Genomic DNA, 23191 nt, shown 5'->3' with positions numbered 1-23191 from the left:
GCCTTCTTTTAACCCCCTCACTCCCCATATGTTTGTCAGGAAAAAGATTTTTCACTTCAAATTGCTTGTGATTACTACAAGGGAGTTTCACAGTATGAGTTGTTCAGTTTAATGAGGGGAGGAAGGATGGAGATTAATAAGGACTGTCAATAACAGTGTGTATTTTGTTCAAAATCCCAAGAGAGAGGTCAGACCAAAGGTGGCATAGGACTCTGCTGAGCTTAGGGTGGCCTGTTTCCCCTTTGCCCCCAGTGCCTTGCAGAATCATAGAAGGTTAGGGTTGGAAGGGACCTCAAGGAGGTCATCTAGTCCAACCCCCTGCTTGAAGCAGGACCAATCCCCAATTTTTGCCCCAGATCCCAAAATGGCCCCCTCAAGGATGGAACTCACAGCCCTGGTTTTAGCAGGCCAATGCTCAAACCACTGTGCTATCCCTCCCCCCAAATCTAGGAGCTCCACAGAGTCCCTTGCCTTCAAGGCTGCCTGAATCCTTCCATCAGCTCCCTTCTTTCTAATCCCAACACCAACTTTTCCATCTATGCATTGTTTTTAAATTATATGTTCTCTATCAATCTTAGACTTTAAATTAAACCTTTCGCCTGGGAAAAAAAGAAATGGATTTTGACAGAGGAGACTGCTGCGGTCAGTTGTGCAATAAAATAAACTGCAGATTAAATGTTCTTAATCCATACAGACAAAATAGTCCATAGTAATCACGGACTATACTGTGCCATTTTTGACTTTTAAAAATGCTTCATGCATTTCCATAGAGATCCCCCCTCTCTCTCTCATTTAGCTATTTGTTTTTTTTAATTGAATGATGGCTGGGATTTTGCTGCATATCTTGTAAAGCCCTCCAACATTTGTTTCATGTGCCCATAGAATATTTAAAGGGACTGTTGGGAATAGGCCACATCCACCCTAATTGAATTGGCCTCATTAGCACTGACCCCACACTTGGTAAGGAAACTCCCATCTTTTCATGTGCTGTATATTTATACCTGCTTACTGTATTTTTCACTCCATGCATCTTTATGCCCAAATAAATTTGTTAGTGTCTAAGGTACCACAAGGACTCCTCATTGTTTTTGGTGCTATGTATGAAATTCTGTTAATCAGGTTGTTTTTTCATTTAGCACAGTTTGCGTTGTGCAGGAATCTGTCTGTGCATATTGCAGGATCGGGGTCCATCTCTGCAACTATTCGATACACAAACACATGACTATGTTCATGCACAAATAGTTTCAGTACCTTCAATAAGTGTATTTGAATCAAAACTGTTTACTATATGAGCACTGACTATCTAAAAGATAAAACCAGCCTTGTTCATTATTAAGACATTGTCTGAAGTAAATAAAACAGATAAGACACTTCAGGATGTGGGGGGCAGGAAACTAACAATACACACTTTATACAACATTGCATGACTGGATTAGAGTATTATGGGGATTTATCTGTCTTCCTCTGAAACATCAGGTGCTGTAAAGCACCAGACACTGTCAGGCAAGATATCAGACTAAATGGAATAATGGATATGGTAAGGCCTATGTTTCTAAAATAAACTTGTAGTTTTAATTATTGTAAAGATAGCTGTTATACAGATTTCTTCTAGGGCTTTTCCCTTATCTGTTTCAACATGCTTTATTATAGTAAAGCAGCCTTGCAAAATTGTACAAGGTGAATAATTTTGTACCTGAACTGGTAAGTTATCAGAACAGCTTTCCAAAATGGTATGAAGGATTCTTCATTTATGCAATAATTTATTTTAATACATTAGATGTCTATATTATCTTCATGGCACTATCTTCTCATGCCGTTTGACTTCAATTTGACCATTATTATACAGCAGCACTACTCAGGAATGTTTTATAGCCAGAATTGAAGAATTCTATGACTGGGCTGAAGAAAAGATCGTGACCCTTTCCATTTGCAAGTCACAGAAAGAGAGTACATGGTAGAATTCAGCTGTAAAAGTGGAACTGAAAAATACCTGAGAATGTTTGGAGACCCAGTGACGCAGGACATTCAGGACACGATTAGTGGCTGCTCTGCGTATTATGAACTCTTTGTCACACATTCGTTCAGAGTTGTTAAATCCTGTAGGAAAAAATTACCATGATGACACCAAATGCACAAGTAGCTAAAACAAGCCCTTAAAATACATTAATAGTGCTGGTAAAGTGAAACCACAACAGATTTTCTATGTAATGAAAGAAAAGGAGCAGATGCAGAATGTCAAATATCATTTGGGCTGTAGAAACACTGCAGGATTCACATGAACGAATTCCTCCCTACTATACCTAAATAGTTTCCTACTGTGCGTAGCTTTCAGTAATAAGCTGAGAGATGGTTGTCTGCCTTAATCCCCTAAAAAGACAAGAAATGGTGGGTGGGGAGGAGAGAGCGAGCATGCATGACATGGGACAAAGAAAATCAGACAGGAAGATTGTGGAAGAACGATGAATATGGTTTAGAAAATGGAAGTGAGGAACAAATAGGGGAATAAAATGACAAAAATGTAGAGGAGAAAAGTTTGCAGAAGAAATGTCCTTTCATAAAAGCATGACAGTACTGTTCAGGCTATATCAGCCAATAAAGAAAGCCCTCCATGGCATTCTTTAAAAATTGGTGTGATTAGGAAGTGGGAAGGGGAGTAAGAGGAGATGTTTGCACATTAAGTTTCACTTCCTTGATTTCCAAGTTAGTCTGTCAACTGTATCATGTCCCAACAGCTGTTGTGAAGATGTCCGTTTCCTACTCTATTTTCTTAATATAAATTTTCAGCAACATACTAGAAAATGACTGCCTTAGATTTCCTCCACAATTTCTTTCTGCAGTTCTTTAGTAGCCCTGATTATAATATTCTATGTATGCTAATGAACAGAACATTTTTATGTTTCAAGTACTTGAATTAGAAAGTATTCAATGATTTGAAGGTATATTTAGGAAGTTCACATTATCCATCCTAATTGTAACTAAGTTTGTTACGTTCAGTCTTTGATTGTACTGCTTTTGATGTCCCTCACAACTGAGTCCTGGTACTTGATGCTTTCTCCTGTATAACTAGCACTTTGAATAGATTTTTTTTAATTAAATAAAAACAGCTGCTAAAGCCTCTTATGCTGTTACAAATGAAAGGACAGATTAAAACTTGTGTACTTTGTGAGAAGGACTGAATGTATGTTGAGAGAATGCTTCCAACTATTTTGTTCTGCTTTTGTTTTCTTTTAAAGGCAAACCAAAACTTGTTATATTTCTAGAAAAGTGCACTGAAAAAGAAAAGAAGTACTTGTGGTACCTTAGAGACTAACATTTATTTGAGCATAAGCTTCCGTGAGCTACAGCTCACTTCATCAGATGCATTCAGTGGAAGATACAGTGGGGAGATTTATATACATAGAGAACATGAAACAGTGGGTGTTACCATACACACTGTAACCAGAGTGATCACTTAAGGTGAGCTATTACCAGCAGGAGAGCAGGGGAGAGAACCTTTTGTAGGGATAATCAAGGTGGGCCATTTCCAGCAGTTGACAAGAACATCTGAGGAATAGTGTGGGGGGGGCGGCGGGGGGAGAGAAAATAAGCATGGGAGAAATAGTTTTACTTTGTGTAATGACCCATCCATTCCCAGTCTTTATTCAAGCCTAAGTTAATCGTATCCAGTTTGCAAATTAATTCCAATTCAGCAGTCTCTCGTTGGAGTCTGTTTCTGAAGTTTTTTTGTTGAAGAATTGCAACTTTTAGCTCTGTAATCGAGTGACCAAAGAGATTGAAGTGTTCTCCGACTGGTTTTTGAATGTTATAATTCTTGACATCTGATTTGTGTCCATTTATTCTTTTACATAGAGACTGTCCAGTTTGACCAATGTACATGGCAGAGGGGCATTGCTGGCACATGATGGCATATCACATTGGTAGATGTGCAGGTGAACGAGCCTCTGATAGTGTGGCTGATGCGATTAGGCCCTATGATGGTGTCCCCTGAATAGATATGTGGGCACAGTTGGCAACGGGCTTTGTTGCAAGGATAGGTTCCTGGGTTAGTGGTTCTGTTGTGTGGTTGCTGGTGAGTATTTGCTTCAGGTTGGGGGGCTGTCTGTAAGCAAGGACTGGCCTGTCTCCCGAGATCTGTGAGAGTGATGGGTCATCCTTCAGGATAGGTTGTAGATCTTTCAACTAGGTCCTGTATTTTATACTAAAGATTAGACTTCAAACCCAAATTTGTTTTACTGGGGATATGCATTTCAGGCAGGTCCTTTGTATTGGGGCATATTATACTATGGCTAGCATTTAAAATGCGACATCAAAGGAAATTTCATATTAAAACATTTTCAAGGGTTTAATTGCCCATAAACAGCACAGCAAACAAAATCTTAGTGGCTTTAGCCAATAAAGAGTAACCTAGGTAACATTTCTCTGCTAAACGTCTTTTCCTTTCACAGTTAACCTCCTGAAAAAGCAATTAGGCATACATATTATAAATTGTAGCACTAAAAGTCACAATGAAAATTAAACCTATAGAGACTATTTCAAAAGTAATGCTAAGGGGAACAGTAATCCCATTTCAGGGGAGCTGGAAGGGAAAACAAGAGGAAACCTACAGAGACTACTTCCACTTTTCTGCAAAAGAATAGGGGGGAGAGAAAAAACCTTCAAAGATCTCTCCTCTTGTGCAAACTCCACTGCTCTCCTCCCTCACACAAATGTTTTCATCAAATTTTAAAGTAATTAGTTTATTTCACAAACTAGGGGTAAAATTCCCTCCGATCCACACACGGCAGTACAGTAGAACCTCAGAGTTATGAGCACCTCGGGACTGGAGGTTGGTAACTCTGAACAAAATGTTATGGTTGTTCTTTCAAAAGTTTAAAACTGAACATTGACTTAATACAGCTTTTAAACTTTACTATGCAGAAGAAAAATGCTGTTCTCTATTTTTTTTAGTAGTTTACATTCAACAGTACTGTACCATATTTGCAGGGTGGGGTTTTTTTGGTTTGTTTGGTCTCTGCTGCTTCCTGATTGTGTACTTCTGGTTCCAAATGAAGTATGTGGTGAACTGGTCAGTTCATAACTCTGGTGTTCATAACTCTGCGGTTCTACTGTACTTACAGGACTGGCTTTACCATGTGGCGAACTGAGGCGGCCACCTCAGGTGCCAGACTGTGGGGAGGGGGCGCCACTAGGACCCAGAGAGTAGAAAATTGTGTCTGCTGCTGGTGCATATGTATTCTCTCTGTTCTAGATGTACAGAGATGGTTGAGTGCTGTGCTGGAGGAAGGAGGGCACAAGAGACGTAACAGGCAGGCAGAAAAGGTGAGGGAATAACAAAGCAGCAGGAGCTGCAGGGAGAGAGAGGAGGCAGAGCCTCTTATGTACCTTTCTAGCACCCCCAGGAGCCTGGACTGATTAATACCAGCTTCTCAGGGAGCTTCCTGCTGCTTCCCTGAACCCACTTGAGGGGAACAGGCAGTCAACTGAAGTAGTAGGAGCCAGTTAGGCCCTTAAGACGCCGATATCATCCCTCACTCAGGCCCTGCTACCAGCCTGCTTATTTGTCCCCTTCAACTGAGTGTTGAGAGCCACGATAGCTGGCACAGAACAGCAGTCATGAGTGAAAGAAGAAAATGCCCCTCTGGGGCAGCATTCAGGAAAAAGAAAGCTTTTCTATTTAAGCAGGAAGGAGCTCTCCTGAGATACATAGACACAAATGTTCACGGTGAGCCTTCCGGCCCCAGTGAGGATGTGAATGGTGAGGAGATGCCTGATCTTCCAGTTAGTCAGAGTGCAGGTGACCTGGCAGCTACTGTAGCATCCATATCTCCATCTCAAATGGATGTAACCATGCACATTCCTGAAGAAAAGTGTAGATCAGAGAAGAGTGTGGTGGAGGCGCAAGAGACAGCTGCTGCTGAGTTTAGTTCCTTAAGTCTAGATGATCCAGGACTGTGGACTCACTTGAGCAGTAGTCTGAGGGACTTCCTTGTACTGCATGGGCCACAGCAAGTGAAAAGCTTCATGTTCCCCAAAGACAATGAAAATAGAAGTTTCCATCCAACACATTACTGGCATGAAATCCCCAATGGTGACAAAGTGGAGAGGCCATGGCTTATGTACTCAAAAACCCAGAATGCTGCATACTGTTTTTAAAAAGAAAAGGAGTACTTGTGGCACCTTAGAGACTAACCAGTTTATTTGAGCATGAGCTTTCGTGAGCTACAGCTCACTTCATCGGATGCATATAAACTGGTTAGTCTCTAAGGTGCCACAAGTACTCCTTTTCTTTTTACGAATACAGACTAACACGGCTGTTACTCTGAAACCTGCATACTGTTTTTGTTGCAAACTCTTCCAGTCTACTGTTCCAGCCACATTGGGTTCCACAGGAACAAAGAACTGGAAAAATCTGGCTAGAAATCTGGCATGCCATGAGAAGGCACCAAATCACCAGAAAGCATTCCATAGGTAGAAAGAGTTTGAGATGAGACTAAGGTTAAAGGCCACCACAGATGATCAGCATCAAGAGAAGATTGCATCAGAGTGTCTTTACTGGCAAAATGTTCTGACAAGGCTCACTGCCATTGTGAGAATGCTTGCTACTCAAAACCTAGCACTGTGTGGCACTTCAGATCAGCTGTATGTGCCAAACAATGGAAACTTCCTTAAAATTGTGGAGCTGATGGCTGAGTTCGATGCTATACTCCAGGAGCATCTAAGAGTCACCACCCAAGAAATGTACACACACCACTACCTTAGAAAAAAAATTCAAAATGTCTGGTGTCACCTTAAAGACGAACAGATTTATTTGGGCATAAGCTTTCGTGGGTAAAAAACCACTCCTTCAGATGCATGAAGTGGTTTTTTACCCACGAAAGCTTATGCCCAAATAAATCTGTTCGTCTTTAAGGTGACACCAGACTCCTTGTTGTTTTTGTGGATACAGACTAACACTGTTACCCCCGATACATGTCTAAGACGACTTAGATCACATCTGATGTTTCACTGTATTGTTATGTAGTCTACTTTGGTGTGCCCTAAGTTAGCAAAGAAAAAACTGAAACTCCATGTACTCAATTCTGCCTTTTGTTTTAGAAAGCAAATAAATGGAAAAGCCAGGTTTCTTTCTTTGAATATGTTCCATTTATACTTTACTGCTCTTCTTGCAAACACCCATGCATTATCCACGGTCTTAAAATTTAATATGCAGATTGACAAACAATATTTTAGAGATCATTTTCTTGCAGACACACTAGTGACCTGATTTTCAGAAATGCTGAATATTCCACAGCTCCATTAAAGTAACTGGGAGCCGTGAGATGATCAGCACCTTTGAAATCAGGACATAAAGCCACATACTAAAGTCACATCACAACTTAGATACAAAGTCTAAATCTGATGTATACAAGTCATGTGCAAAAACTTACCAATGGTCTTTGATAACTAAGGTTATGTCTACACTGCAATTAAACATCCACAGCAGGCCTATGCTAGCTGACTCAGGCTTGTGGGACTTGGGCTAAGGGGCTCTTTAATTGCAGTGTAGATGTTCAGGCTTGACTTGGAGCCTGGGCTCTAAGACCCTGTGAGAGTCCCAGAGCTTCAGCTGCAGCATGAGCCACAGTCTACACTGCAATTAAACAACCCCTTAGCCCAAGCCCAAGCCAGCTGGCCCTGGCCAGCTGCCAGTTTTTAATTGCATTGTACACATAAAAACATAAGAACGACCATACTGGGTCAGACCAAAGGTCCATCTAGCCCAGTATTCTGTCTTCCGACAGTGCCAGGTGCCCCAGAGGGAATGAACAGAACAGATAATCAAGTGATTCATCCCCTGTTGCCCATTCCCTGCTTCTGGCAATTAAAAAGGCTAGGGACACCGTCCCTGCACATCCTGGCTAATAGCCATTGATGGACATACCCTAAGTAACTTTACCTAAATACTTGCAGTACTCAAATTTGTGTCATTGATCCCTGTGGCAGAAGGTGACCCTTTCTTTGGCCTGTAGGTCAGAATATCATTGTTCTTTCTCTGCATTGATTTACTTTACCACCTCTGTAAGATCATTCGCTTCATGACCATAGCTGCTCTCAGAACCCATGCATGCTGTGTAGATAAGAGACCCAAATGTACAGCTAAATATCCTAAAATTGTGATTTAAACCAGTGGTCTGCAGACCCCAGCAGGGCTGCAGACTATGTCTCAGATTTCCAAGAGGGTCCACACCTCCATTTGAAATTTTTTAGGGGTCCACAAATGAAAAAAGGTTGAAAATCACTGTCCTAAAATGTAGTTCTGGACCAATGTTTGATTGCTAAAACCCAAAATCATTTTAATTCTATTGTCAACTTTAAAACAGATGTTAAATCTACAGATATTGCCAAAATTCATGCAGCAGAATACCCTTATCTTTACCAATGTGTATCCACAGAAAGAGCTTTAATCTTGGACACCAAAGACTGCCTAATACATTCTCAATAAATTATTTTTGTTGAATTAAACATAAACCTATAGAAGCAGGTTTTGTGTAATACAGTTTACCACTGTGGGGCCTTTAAAGGACTTGCTCTCTTTATCCCAAGTTTTAGTAAGGTCTTCAAGATTCAGAGTCATTTTTTGTCAAAAAGGCATATATGGATGACATGGGTCTGGGGAGTTTGTGGAGCTTCTCTATTACACCAGCTACTTCAAGGGAGTCAGGCAGTCCCAGGGCATCTGAGCTAAAGTGATAGGTCAATAAATGATTCCGCAGATACATGTTGCTGTATCTCTGTGACCAGAAGTTAGAGATGTAGCACCTAGAAAGCAAATATATACCTCCATCACCAAACACATAATATGCCTCTCTATCCATTCTCTCCAAGGGAAGCCAAACTGTAAATTAGAATTACCCCATATAGTGGCTTTTGTACAGTGTCAGAGTTGAAATGTAAAAGATTAGCCAAAATCCTCTCCTGGTGTCCCCTAGAGAGGGTACTCTTTCTCTGTAGGCTAACATGAGGATCTTAAGAGCACCATTAATTCTTTCAATTCCCACACATAAGGGCTTGTTATTCTTATGTGCTGGAACCAGTGAGGGGCTTGGGATGTGAGCATGACAGAAGTAAAATAGTTCTGGGTTTCTGAAACCATCCCCATCACTGGGGAGATGAAACATTTATTATATGGGGCCCAGTCCCAAGTTAAGGTTTTGACAATCTTATTAAACATTTTAAAATAAGATGGTGACAGGTATCCCACTCAATCTACAAACATTTAGGTAAGTAATCTTAACTGTGTTAATTCCCCCCTCCCCCGAGACTCAGAGAGACCACTTACCACTGACTGGTGTCTTCTGCTAGTGGCAGGAGGGCAAGTTCTAAATTCATTTTTATACGTTTCCTAAAATTCCTTGATAATTTGGGCCTGATAGCAACTGCAAGGAGGATTCAATAGCAGCCATTGCTGTTTGGAAGCAGGTTACTATAGTTTTAATTGGGAGGGTGCCTATATCTATATTTGCCTTCACTGGCAGACATCTTTCCTGGAGGTGGGCAGGTCTCTCCTCTCCTGGATTTGCAGATCAGAGAGGTGCTTGCCCTTGCTGCTGATCCCCCAACTAGCATCAGCAGAGTTTAAGGTGTGTGTGTTTTTTGGCTAGTAGACTGCGCTGGAGTACTCAGGAGCTCACTCTGCATTTTCCACAGTCCCCTGGTGACTGGCCAAGTAATTTAATCTCATTTCCCCCCAACTGTAAAACAAAATTGACAATATTTACCTATCTCATGGGAGTGTTTTGCTTAGTGTTTTTGCATTTTATAGATTTGATATATATGGATGGTAGCTAAACATTATGATTATTATAACCACTAAAATGCAGACACATCACAAGGACATGGATGAATAGAGTCAACTCAAAATCTGAACTCTTAACAATTGTTAGTGCTCTCAATAAACTGAATATCTTTTAAATATTTTTATATACACCATCTCACCTCTAAAAAAATAGCTATTATTTTCCTGAGATCCATCCATTTATTCACCAGCATTTTTAAAGCATCCATCACCGTATGGTAGTATTTAGATACATACTACCTGGGCAATACAAAAATTAATTTCTTCTTTCTGGTCACCTCATGTGTGTTTATCTATAGGAGGAAGTGATCTAGCCCCATGGCTTTAGGCTATGGGCCCAAGTCAACCATGTACTGAACATCTACTATGGGTGCTGAAGGCTCCCAGTTCCCCCAATGGCTTCAGTGGGAGTTGCAGGTGTACAGCACCTCACAGGAGGCACTCACTACTCCACAGGGTCATATTCTGCACCATCAGCAGTAGTAAAGTTACAAAACACCAAGAAAAATTAGTTCTAAGTACTACTTTAAGAGAAAATAAACCTATCAAATCTTCATTTGTAAGACTTACACACTACTTATAAATGCTAAATATACCAACTTTGCTGCTTAATAGATGATTAGTTTGTTTTTGGGTTGCTGCCTATCAAATATAAAGAGAAGAGTGACCACCTTTCTGTATACAGTGCTATAAAATCCCTCCTGGCCAGAGGCAAAATCATTTCACCTGTAAAGCTAAGGTAACCCCGCTGGCACCTGACCCAAAATGGCCAATGAGAGGACAAGATTCTTTCAAATCTTGGGGGGGGGAGGAGTGTAAAACAAAGGGTTTGTCTGTCTGTGTGATGCTTTTGCCGGGAACAGATCAGGAATGCAGCCTTACAACTCCTGTAAAGTTAGAATTAACCTAGCTAGAAAATGCATTCAATTTCCTTTTGTTTAATGGCTTGTAAAATAAGCTGTGCTGGAGGGAATGTATATTCCTGTTTGTGTCTTTTTGTAACTTAAGGTTTTGCCTAGAGGGATTCTCTATGTTCTGAAACCGATTACCCTGTAAGGTATTTAACATCCTGATTTTACAGAGGTGATTCTTTTACCTTTTCTTTAATTAAAATTCTTCTTTTAAGAACCCGATTGATTTTTCATTGTTCTTAAGATCCAAGGGTTTGGGTCTGTGTTCATCTGTACCAATTGGTGAGGATTCTTATCAAGCCTTCCCCAGGAAAGGGGGTGTAGGGTTTGCGGGAAGATGTCTCGAAGTGGGCCCTTTCCCTGTTCTTTGTTTAAAACGCTTAGTGGTGGCAGCATACTGTTCAAGGACAAGGCAAAGTTTGTACCTTGGGGAAGTTTTTAACCTGAGCTGGTAAGAATAAGCTTAGGGGGTCTTTCATGCAGGTCCCCATATCTGTACTCTAGAGTTCAGAGTGGGGAAGGGACCCTGACACTGCCATATTCAAAAATTTCTACAGCTGGTAAATGTGATAAAAGTAACAATGCGATATAATTTGCCAAACAATAGAGTGACAAATACAAAGATGTTTACAGGGGCAAAGTAACAGATCTTTTAGGCTTTAGCACTTCGTGTTAAATGAAACAGATTTAAAAAACTTTAAGGGTGAAAAATGAAGCAGTCAAGGTTCAGGAAATGCCAAAGTTGAGGTGGCCAGAGTTCTGCAGCCATAAGGCCCTCCTCATGTTTATAGTGGAAGCCGTGCTTCTGGCTGAGGCATCTGCCACATCCAGAGCTGCTGCAGCAAAGACTTCGCAACCAGACAGCCTTCTGCAACAAACGTCTTGAAGCCCTCCCTGGAGATTTCTTGCAACTTGCCGGCAAACTTAGACATGGCTGTCCAGTTAACAAAATCGTACTTAGAGAGCAATTCCTTTCAGGTTGCTACGCATATCTGCAGGGAAGAAAAGGTATAAGTTTTCCTCTCCATCAAGTCCATCTTCTTGGACTTGTTGTCCTTAGGGTTGGATTAATATCTTCCCTGCCATGCCCCATCATTTGCCGCAGTGAATGCAAAAGAGGCTGGGTGGGAATAGAAGCCCTAAAACTCCTGCATAGATATGAAGTATTGCTTCTCCAAATGCTTCACCATGGGAGGCAATGAAGCCGGAGTACTCCAGGGGGCCTTTCCCAGCTCCAAGAAGGCCTCATTAAGTGGGAGTGTAGCAGATGGTTGGAGAATATTCAGCAGCTTATGAGTATTTTCCTGCAGGAATTCTGCCTGGATGCCCATGGTAGCAGACATATGCCTCAAGGGATCCTGGTATGCCTTAAAGACTTCAGACATCAAGGGGGAGGAGGGGCCTGCCACAGTAGAGTCACTGGTGAGAACAAGAAGTTGGTTTGCTGTACCAACAATGGATCCTGCTCCTCGATTATAGGATGCTTAAGAATAGATGTGCTTGCTTAAAAGAAACAGTGTGGTAACTTATAACCACAGGCAATACGCTGGCCATAACCTTGAGAGAATGCAAAGCATTGTGACTGGCATGTTTAGACAGTCTGGCTTGCTGCGGATATTGCAGCGTAAGGCAGGGAAACGTGCAGCCTTAAAACCCAGTCAGCAGGCCGTGAGGTGTGGGTTTTCACCCAAGAGAGGTGATGGCTGGGAGCTGGCAGCCCAAAGTGGGTGTCCTTGGTAGATCATGGAGGGAGAACACAGGTGCAGTTACCCTGAAACTGACAGTGGGCTCTACAATCTAGCAGACAAAGGTATAATAAGGCCAATGAAGCTAGACAAATTTAGACAGAAAATAAAACATAAAATTTAACAGTGAAGGTAATTAACCATTGGAAAAATTTACCTAGGGTCTTGGTGGATGCTCCATCTGTAGCAATTTTTAAATCAAGACCAGATGTTTTTCTCGAAGATATGATCTAGTTCAAGCAGGAATTATTTTGGGGGAAGTTCTATGGCCTGTGCTATGCATGAGGTCAAACTAGAGGATCACAGTTGTCCCTTCTGGCTTTGGAATCTGTGACTCTAGATAGAAGTTTTTACTTCTATTCATCTAAATATACTTCTAAAAGTATAATTATGAATAGTTTGCCTCAGCACACATTTAAAACATTTGACAAGTTAAAGATTTAAGTTTTTATCTGTTATATAATCTTACAGCAGTAATTGGCCTTAGCACGTTTCCATAGGAGACTGTTAGAGAGCAACCACTAATTGCCACTTGTAACAAATCTGAGTTGCTAAGAATTTCTCCTTCTCTTTCATTTCTTTGACTATAATATCAGGGTACTCTAAGATGGCTGGCTGAAGTATTCCAGAGCTGGAAAAGAGACCCATTTCTATTAGCTAAGAGAGAAAGACAGTATAAAGATGAAGAACTTAATTTAGGGAACATGGACTACCGTGTCTAATCTATAATAGAATCATTCCTCTTCAGTAATTGTCAAATACGTGTATTCTGATCACAATGTGTTCATTCATTCAAACTCTGTGAGGCTTGGAAGTAGGGATTATTAATTCTTAGCCCTGAGCTTGGGGCTACACCAGTTTAGGAATGAGACACATTTAAACATCCATTACACCAGCCTTTTTGTTATATGTTTAGCACATAATTGTTGACAGGTACAGCATTAGAGTTGTTCTGATGAGTGGCTGTCAAAAAGCAGGAAAAATCAAGAGTATTCCATGACTTTCTGTCTTTTAATTTTACTATCATAAGTCCTCAGGCTATGTGAAATCCTTTTGGTATGAGAATTGTATTGTTGAAACTTTCATGTTTAACCTCTCGTGTCAGAAATAATTTCAAGTATGCATTTGACTCTTTTGCCAAAAGCCTCCATGGCAAATACAAACTACTAGCAAATCAAGTCAAAAGGTTCACACAAACCAGCTGATGAACAGTAGTATTAATTCATAAATTGTCACTATAGCTCTATTTACTTTTTGCAAAATGTTTCAAAATTATAAGGCAATAGACTTTAAGTGACTATTCTGAAAAACTATTGTTTTAAATCTCTGTAGTTAGAAAACTTACTCTGTAAGGAATATAATGCAAAGGCTAACCAGTCTGGGTCATTCTGAAACCAATCTGGTTGTAAACTAAGAGCTAAAGAAAGCTTAGGCATTGCAACATCTAACTCCAGGGACAGATGTAGCCTCCCAATTCAATGGGTGTATTTGAGTAAACTGCCAATGGAGAAGCAGCTGCACCAAACCTGACGGGTTGCTATGACCCCATGCTCCAGGTTGCAATGCCAGGAGTGAGGAGCCAGGCCCAGCCCCGTGGGTCAGGAGTTACTGCTGTGGAGTGACTTCTGTGGGCATAATTGAACCCATGCTAAAGCCGCCCTTTCCTAACACGTAGGCACTTTGCTGCCTACTGGAATTCACTGCCCTGAGTTAGGTACCCAGGCTCCCCATGCATTGTATGGGGAGAGTTTGACACCCAATAAAGAGATTCACAGAAGCCAGTATGCTGTGTGGGGAGTCACTGAAGCTAGCTAGGAATGAAATGCAGAAAGGGACAGGACCTAGGGCCCAGATCCACTAAGGAAGTTGGCTACCTAATTCCTATTGATCGTGGCCTTAGGCACCGGACAGACAGGCTGGAGGGAGGGGCATATCTTTATTTGGGATTCTGTCCTGGAGTTGGGCATCTAAGCCAGATCAGCCCTTACTCACCAAAAAACAGAGACTCCTATCCCACTATAGCCAATAGCCCAGTGGTTAGGACACTTCCATGATCTGCCTGATTTGTAGCAGGGACTCGAAGACAGGTCACCCACATTGCAGATAGGTTCCCTAACCACTGGGCTATAGGTTATTCTGTGCTTGGGCTCTCAATCTCTCCTGTGGAAGCTGTTCCACTTTGTATAAATATTTATTGGAGCGTGGATTTGAACTTACTGCTCCCACATCCCAGGTGAGTGCCAGAACCACCACATTGCAGAATCAATTTCCCACATTTCCTCCCCCATGAATATTTAAGTATTTATGTAATGTGAGAGCTTCAACAGGAGAGACTGAAAGACACCCACCCCAGAATACCCAACAGACTGGTGGTCAGGACACTCATATGGAAAACCCATGCATAAGTCCACGTTCCAAACCAGGCAGAGCAGGGACTTGAACACAGGTTTCTCACATGAGTATCCTACCCCTGGCCTATTAGACCATACACACACCAGCCTGTCTCTGAAATGCCCAACCTGCTTGCAACTGCTGTCTTTTGAGACAATTAAATGTGCTCAGAGCACCTCTGCTGGTTCAGAGCCAGCAGGGAGTGCCTATTTTGAGAATCCAACCTAAGCTCAGGCATGAGTGATGGCTCTGAACAGCTCATTCATGCTGGGCACCATCAAGATTTAGGTGACTTTGTACATGCCCACCCTCAAAAACTTGGGCAATTATGGGCATTCAGATGCCTACAGAGTGAGGCAAAAGTTGAACAGGGCACGTCAGTGGCTCCTAAAGAGGCAGTTAGGTGCTCAAGTTCCTCTGTGAATCTAGCCCTAAAACTAAATCCACAAGTATAAAAATTAGATCGGTCAATGAAACATTTTTGAGTTTAATGCACTGAAAAAAAAAGTGCAAAGACTATTTTAAGATGTTTACAATATAAGCCCCAATTGTAATGCTTAACTATATTGAGAATTATGGCTATCCATGAAGCTACTGGGTTAAAACAAGAGCCACCACTCTTGAAAAAATTTCTTTAGGATCCAAATCATTATAATACAGCAGGCCATATTTGAAAATGTGGCCCTTAAAAATCTTAAAAAGAGGGTTGTTACAACATGAGAGGCTGAAAGAGATTTTTCTTTTCTGTTTGAGACTTTTTTTTATCATGAGGCATATATCATAGAAAGAACCATGTACTGAGGAAATAGTGTATTATTAAGTTACTAAACAATGAGAAAATGTGCTAACAGCTGTAAAATGCTTCTGAAGCTTATTAAATATATATAATACACCTCAGGGAGTAAGAAAACAATGAAGATACTAAAACTCATTTTTGTACTAAAGGTCAACAGTAATATAAATTGTAGTTTTATTTTTAACATATTGGTAATAAAATGTTGGCTCAGAGAAAGTAAATAATATTACTCACTTCCTTAATATTGTGACAAAGTTCCTCCTCTGCCTTGGTGGGTCCTGTGCTTTTGGGAGGATTTGCTCACCTCAGAGGTTCATGGCAGCCCTCAGTTTGGCCTCTTCTACTAGAGGCTCAAACCTGCCATTCATTCAGCCAACCTCATCACTGGCCAGCATTGGGGAAATGGAGAACAATTCCTGCAGTCTTTGTTGTCCCACCTAGTGGGTCAGGTACAGGCCAGACCCCTTTCCAAATTAGACCTTCCCTTCTGATGTTGCTCACAGATCAGATCAACTCCTCCTGAGTCTGATCAGGAGTTGGGGGAAACCCGGACCCACCCTTTATACCAGGTTCCAGCCCAAGGCCCTGTGGATAGCAGCTGTCTACATCTCCTGTATCAGCTGCATGACAGCTACAGCTACAACTCCCTGGGCTACTTCCCGATGGCCTCCCCCCAGCACCTTCTTTATCCTTGCAGCAGGATCTTCCTCCTGAAGCCTGAACATGCTTGTACTCCCCAGTCCTCCTGCAGCATACCTTCTCACGCCTTGCAAGCCCTCCATGAACTGATGGGAGGTCCTTTTTTAACCAGGTGTCCTGATTAGTCTGCCTGCCATAATTGATTCTAGTATGTTCTTAATTGGCTTCAGGTGTCTTAATTAGCTTGCCTGTCTTAATTGGTTCTAGCAGGTTCTTGATTACTCTAGTGCAGCCCCTGTTCTGGTCACTCAGGGAACAGAAAGTTATTCATCCAGTGATTAGTATATTTGCCTTCTACTCCTGTACCCCACTGGTCTGGGTCTGTCACAATATACATCGAGGAACACATACCAGAATAAAAAATATCTGAGTTTTAACCTACAGCATGTACTGGAGCAAATTTACCATTGGTCTAAGCAGATGGCAAAAGCACTTAAGACCAAATCTTCATATGTGATTACTTAAATTGCATACTAATTGTGGGGTACATACACATTCACTTCCAAACCCAAATTTGTTTACAGAAAATGAGATACAATGTTTAAATTTGTGTTTTTACATGTAATTATCTAGTTTCCAAGTTTGAATGATATTAAGGTGCAACCAACCACTTGTATTATAAATGTGACCCAGGGCTGTCCTCCTTTCCCACCAATATCTAAACTTCTGCTAACATTTTAAGGACCTGATCCAGCCAATTTAACTGGCATGGCTTTTAGCCCATGGGAATTTCCTGGAATCTGCAGCTATTGATGAAGAAAATATCTCCTCTCTGGTGGTAAAAGAATACTGAATCAGGAATTTATTCCATTATACCTTTTTTCAATAAAGACTCAGGCCAAATTTTTCAAACCTGGTGTCTTAAGTTAGTTTCTTAAATCCATATAAAGGCACAAAAATAGAAGTGTCCTGAATTTCAAAAGTGCTGAACACCTTGATTTTAGGTCCTGAAACTGCCCTAAAGATAAACATATACTGACATAATTCTTTTACAGGTCCAATAAATAGTAGGAAGGAATTTTTGTGCTATGTGGGGAAAAAAAGGATTCAGCAATCCTGGCCATATTTGATTTAATTTGCTGAAAATTCCATGATCTTGAAATCTTTCACAAAGCTCTTCTATTTATTTCTTCGCAAGACTGAAATTATCTGTAGTATTATGGAAATGAGTTTGGTTACTGAGATTACCCCAAAATCCATGCAAAATGGATTTGGCTTGAATTGTCTTAATTCAGACATTACATATTATTTTAATTCTTCATACTTCAACTGTAACATGGGCTGTATTTTCTTACTATAGCATCATTTAAAAAATATCTGACCCCTAATGTGTTTGGGAAATTGTTAGAAGATAAACTGAATTCTCTGTATATGTTCTTAAAGAGCCCTTCAACAAGTTCACATTCTGAAAGATTTTTAGTTCCAAATTTTTGAGGAAAAATATTTTCTCAGACCAGCAAAATGGACCTTGACTCAGATATACAGAACTGGAGCCTCTATCCCTGTAGATGCAGAAGTCTCGTTGACACAAATTGATAATCTCTGTGTGTAAGGATTGTAGTATATCAGTCCTGAAAATGACTGTATGTATCTAAGAACAGAATTTTCCTCTTACATTTTGTTTTAGATAAGAGAATAATTGGAAATAATTGGTGAATAAGAATAAAGACTGTTTAAATACTGGAAACATTAAAACAATCACATCTGCGATTATTACAACATGTCTTGTCTACATTTTATTTACTACAGCAACTATTTTAAATTATGTGTGAACTACACTATTTGAATAATCACAAGGGTGATAACATGTCAAACACTTGACACTTTCCTTGAATTTGTACTGCCAGCCAAATGTGTTTGCATATGCTCCTGTTAATTCTCTAAGTTCTAGGGGATCATCTAACATTTTTCTCCTGCTCATGTATCCCTGCATTTCAGTGGGTTTCCAGCTCCTCATTTTTAAACTAATCAGTTGTCATTGTCTAAGTTATTACTATCAAATGCATGTTCCTAAGCATGCTGTTAAGCCACACTGTCCTGTCATTCCTCGGCAATCTTACAGTATGAGAAATGTTAACAGGTTCCTCCAAGTATATGGGGAATCTTCTTTTCTGTAACTATTTAAAATAAACGTTTAGTCGACTAAAATAAAGTACATCTGTCTACAAAACAAGGGGTAAGACAAAGTCTATGAGTACAGGCAGCTGAGAGGGACCAACTGGGAGGCTGCAAGAAATGTTTTTTGGGGAAAAAGCCCAATCTTTTCCCTTAGGGGAATGCATTTCCAACATTAGCTAAAGGAAGTATTTTGCCTAATTCTCCAGCATTTTTCACTAACAATGGAGTAAAGGTTAAAAAAAAAAAGGAGAGGATAATTACCAAGAGACAAATATATCATTTGCAGACCATCTTTGAGTGGATGGTTGGCTGTCAAGCAAAGTAAAGAAATTGTCTGGCTGCACATCAGTCAGCAAAATCTCTGTATAAAAAAGTCCAGGTTTTCAGTAGCTTTTATTATCAGACCATAAAACAAGCAGCTCTATGGTAATATAAATAAACATGAATTATATAGGCAACATTTTATCTCAAGTCGGAAACAGAAAATCCTTCTTTTCTCCCTGCCTCACAAAGCTCATCATGGCTCACCTCTGCGTGAACCAAGTGCGAGGAAACCACTGAAGAGACCCAGAAAGCACTTACCTTTTTCCTTATATATACAGGTCATCTTCTGGGATAAGCCAAGTGCCTACATAGGGCAGCAATGGCAACTTGCTAGGACCTGCAACTGCTCTAAGCACAGGTGAGAGTGGAGAGTATAGGTCCTTCCATGCAATGCTCCGTTAGGCTCCAAACAGCTTTCAGGCATATTTTCCTCAGTTGTAAAAGAACTGGGCCCCTAATTTCTGAAACTGACTTTGACGTGTTGCATAATACCGTGATGTTTTTGAGTTCAAACTAGGATTCATATGTAGCTGGGCTACTGGTATGACAGCAGTACGTGTTATTTGTTACAAAGGTGAACTTAAATTTTCCCTTCCAATTATAGTAATAATTTTTAATTCAAAGTTACTTCTTTACAATAGCTGCACAGGGAGGTTCATTTAACCATTCAGATATCTAGAATTGCTAAGCAACAGTTTTGTTAAATTCACACAGCTCCTGATTCAGGAACAAAAAATAGAAGCCTATTCAAATTCATCACACAGTAGGTGAATGTCAAGGGGAAAGGAATAATGTTCATGGATGCTGAATTAGAAGAGAGATTCAAACAAATTAATTTTTATCTCTATTTTCATTTCTCCCCTGATTTTCCAGTAAAATTATCCTTTGGCAAAAGGCACCACATGCACATTTCAGGGGAAAAGAGATTGAGGGTGGGGTGTCAAAATCCAGTTTATAATGGAAGGGAAGTTCTAACTTTAACCGTGGCATCATTACCAGGATTCTATAATATCATAAAACACACAGACTATGCACTGCAGTTGACTGGTCATTGGTACTGGAATCTTAACATTTGCATTCCCTGACTTTTTTATTTATAAATGTGCAATCCTCAACATCCCCATTCCACAAGCTCACCTGGCAGCAGAGCTAGGTGAATAATGTAACTGATCATTTGTCACATAATTTCTATACAATGTTAGATGTCAAATTATTCAATAAATATTTTTCACCCAGCTCCACTAGGAAGTTGTGAATCAAGATAGTGAACTCCAAAAGGTTCGGAGTTCAGGTCTGGATGCTTATCCACACCTGCTGAGTCTGCACAATTGGACTGGAAATCTCATGAAAACATGCTCCAGGAGATTACTAGCACTCACATTGTTGGTTTCTGGCTAGGACCAGTAATAAAAACAACAACAACAAAGAATACATAACACTTCTAAATATTTCAGAACCCCCAAAGGTATTTGGTCTGAGCTTGATTTTGAAAATGCGTGAAGGCTCAGGGGAGGACAACAGTTCTAATTGACTGAACTGGTCTGGCAATCCCTAGTAAGGAACTTACACGATGAACAAAATAAAGTTAAGGTTAAGACTGCCTTCCCACTCCTCACAAATGGTCTCCATGACACAGGGCTCAGTCGTGACACTTTACTCATGAGTAGCAATCCCTCTGGCTTCAATGAAAGTACTAGCATACGTATAGACAACACAGGATCTTTGTTTTTTCTTTTTTTGAGGCCAGGACTTACAAATGATACAGGTTTCACACAGGTCTTCTGCTAAGCCGAATGGACTATTAGAGTTCAGGAGAAGCAGTTTTTGAGTGCAAACTTTCTGTCATTACTCTGACATAATAGCAATATTTATGTTTCAATGCCAGTATACTAAAGACTAACTGGAAAAAGGCCAATATTTTCTGGTTTCGGTTTGGCTATGAATATTTTTGCACAATACTAGAAAAATAAAACCCCACTTGCTTATATGAACAAAGATTCTCTTTGTCCCTGTAGACAAAGATTTTTATGTAAACATGGACATGATAAGAAACACTAATTTATTCACTATAACACTTTCATATAGGCATCTGACCTCTGTAGACCACCCATACAGGGCCCCAACCATATAGCATAATCATTTCCTCACAAGATTCAGAAGAGTTTGCAAATCCTGTCTTTTCTCTATTAATGTAAAAGTAATGCCCACAATTTACACCAGCCAGCTTACTAACTTCCCCAATGACTGATGAAGGACCTGTGTGTGACACAACATGATGACGCAATGTCACACTGCCCCTGTTGCATTTGGTGGCAGGGAGATGTTTTATTTCCTAAAAAGAAAAGGAGTACTTGTGGCACCTTAGAGACTAACCAATTTATTTGAGCATAAGCTTTCGTGAGCTACAGCAAGCTGTACAGCGAGCTGTAGCTCATGAAAGCTTATGCTCAAATAAATTGGTTAGTCTCTAAGGTGCCACAAGTACTCCTTTTCTTTTTGCGAATACAGACTAACACGGCTGTTACTCTGAAACCCGTTTTATTTCCTGAAACTTCCTGAAACAATGTCCCCTTCAGCCTATACGGAAATTGTACTTTTCATCTGTCTACAGCAGAGATAGTTGAAAAAGAAAATATTACCCTATTGGCCTGCAGTGACGTATGCTCAGAATTTGTGAAATACTACAAGTGATCAAAGGAAACATGGAATGTGATGCAATACAGGATCTACAACTGAGAAATCAATGACAAGTTTCAGAGTAGCAACCGTGTTAGTCTGTATTCGCAAAAAGAAAAGGAATACTTGTGGCACCTTAGAGACTAACAAATTTATTTGAGCTGTAGCTCACGAAAGCTTATGTTCAAGTAAATTTGTTAGTCTCTAAAGTACCACAAGTACTCCTTTTCTTTTTGAGAAATCAATGTAGTCTATTGGAAAACATGGATCTTCATTAGTCTGTATGTACATCTCTAGATGTACTTGAATTTTAACAGGTTGAATGCATCTGACAGCAATATATAAAGCTAAGGTGCCCCCTCTAGACACACTTACATATACACACGTTACTCTGTTCAGAGGATCTATTTTGGACCATTTGGCACAAGCTATGTCACTCAATTGCTACAATGAGTGCTTGTGCCAGAACAAACAAAAGAAAACAAAAATATTATCAAATTAGGGAGATGGCTAACGGTTTCATTGATCATAGAATAATAATGCCAGTCACAATCTGAAAGGGGCTGAATAACACTCACCAAAACCTTATGTTAAACTTTATTATGCTAATTATAAACATTTAATTGTATGGTCAGTCTTAATTAGTTTGTGCTTGATTTACCTGAATGGAAAGACCTAAATGCTACCCAGTGGAACAATATGTAAATCTAACTGAAATGTGAATCATTACTTTTAGACGAATAAAAGTTTTCCAACAACTGTAACGTGAATCAAGCAGGACTAATTATAACAGCGGTGTCAAACACCCAGCTCAGAGGATGGATCTGACCCAACTGAAGTATTTACCCTGTGAGAGATTTCATTTCTACAGACATAAGCTTTCATTTTAAAAAAGTAAATTTCTAGGTTTTATTGCTGAAAATAAAAATGTTCCAAAAAGAGCTAAGTGTGAACAGGGCAAAACTCATGTTAAGTTGTCTTGATGCATTTTCAGACTTCCTGAAACAGGCGCTCTCAGAGATGTGAACTTCCCCAACTCATCTCAATGGGACAGTGAATTTTAAACGATTAATACTGACACTTTAAGAGCCAGAAGTTCAAATAATGCCCAATGGTATGACAACATTATGCAATTACCATAAGTATGTGTACAGATTAGGAAATTGTATGTATAAATGACCAAATAAACAAAGGACAGAAACAAAGATGGTCCTAAAAGTGTTTGATTTTGATCCCACTGAGTGATTCTGATATAAAAACAACTCTACTAACTAAAAGTTTAGTTATTATACAAAGACACATATTCTGTTCTGTAAGGGCCATATTCTATCCTTATCCTTTATCAATGGGAAATTTGCTATGGACGGATGGTAGTATATGGCCCTAATATTTTACGCCAGGCCCAAAGGCCATAATTTAAAATGGAATTAGGCCCCTTCTACAGACTACATATGACACCACTGGACCATAAGATATAGAACATGTAGGCTCTGTTAGGTGTGTTGATAACAATGAAAACTGGGCAGACCCAGGTTTTCAGCAGCATTGTAACAGAGTGGCCATGAGGTGGATCTTTCATTGTACATTCTGAAGTGTCATGTTCCATCTCAAAGGGAGTTGACTGCATTTAGCTCCTACGAGCCTCAGCTAGCTGATTAACAGACTAGCTTTTGTACTTGTTCTGAAGAAAATTTTT

At 40.1% G+C, this 23191-nt stretch overlaps 1 protein-coding gene across 2 annotated transcripts in view; it reads right to left on the bottom strand.

Moving 5' to 3' along the window:
- The window catches only part of RASGRF2 (Ras protein specific guanine nucleotide releasing factor 2), a 209433-nt gene that overhangs the window by 53381 nt on the left and 132861 nt on the right, over positions 1 to 23191 (bottom strand). For both annotated transcript variants that reach the window (XM_043547250.1, XM_037903168.2), the window contains exon 18: positions 1991 to 2097. In XM_043547250.1, coding sequence (XP_043403185.1) covers positions 1991 to 2097 — 107 coding nt within the window. The remainder of the gene's footprint in view (positions 1 to 1990; positions 2098 to 23191) is intronic.

The sequence above is a fragment of the Chelonia mydas genome, chromosome 5, assembly GCF_015237465.2.
Source record: "Chelonia mydas isolate rCheMyd1 chromosome 5, rCheMyd1.pri.v2, whole genome shotgun sequence".
Taxonomy (NCBI): Eukaryota; Metazoa; Chordata; order Testudines; family Cheloniidae; genus Chelonia; species Chelonia mydas.
Note: the sequence above shows the minus strand (reverse complement) of the source record. Positions and strands in the feature narration are given on the sequence as shown.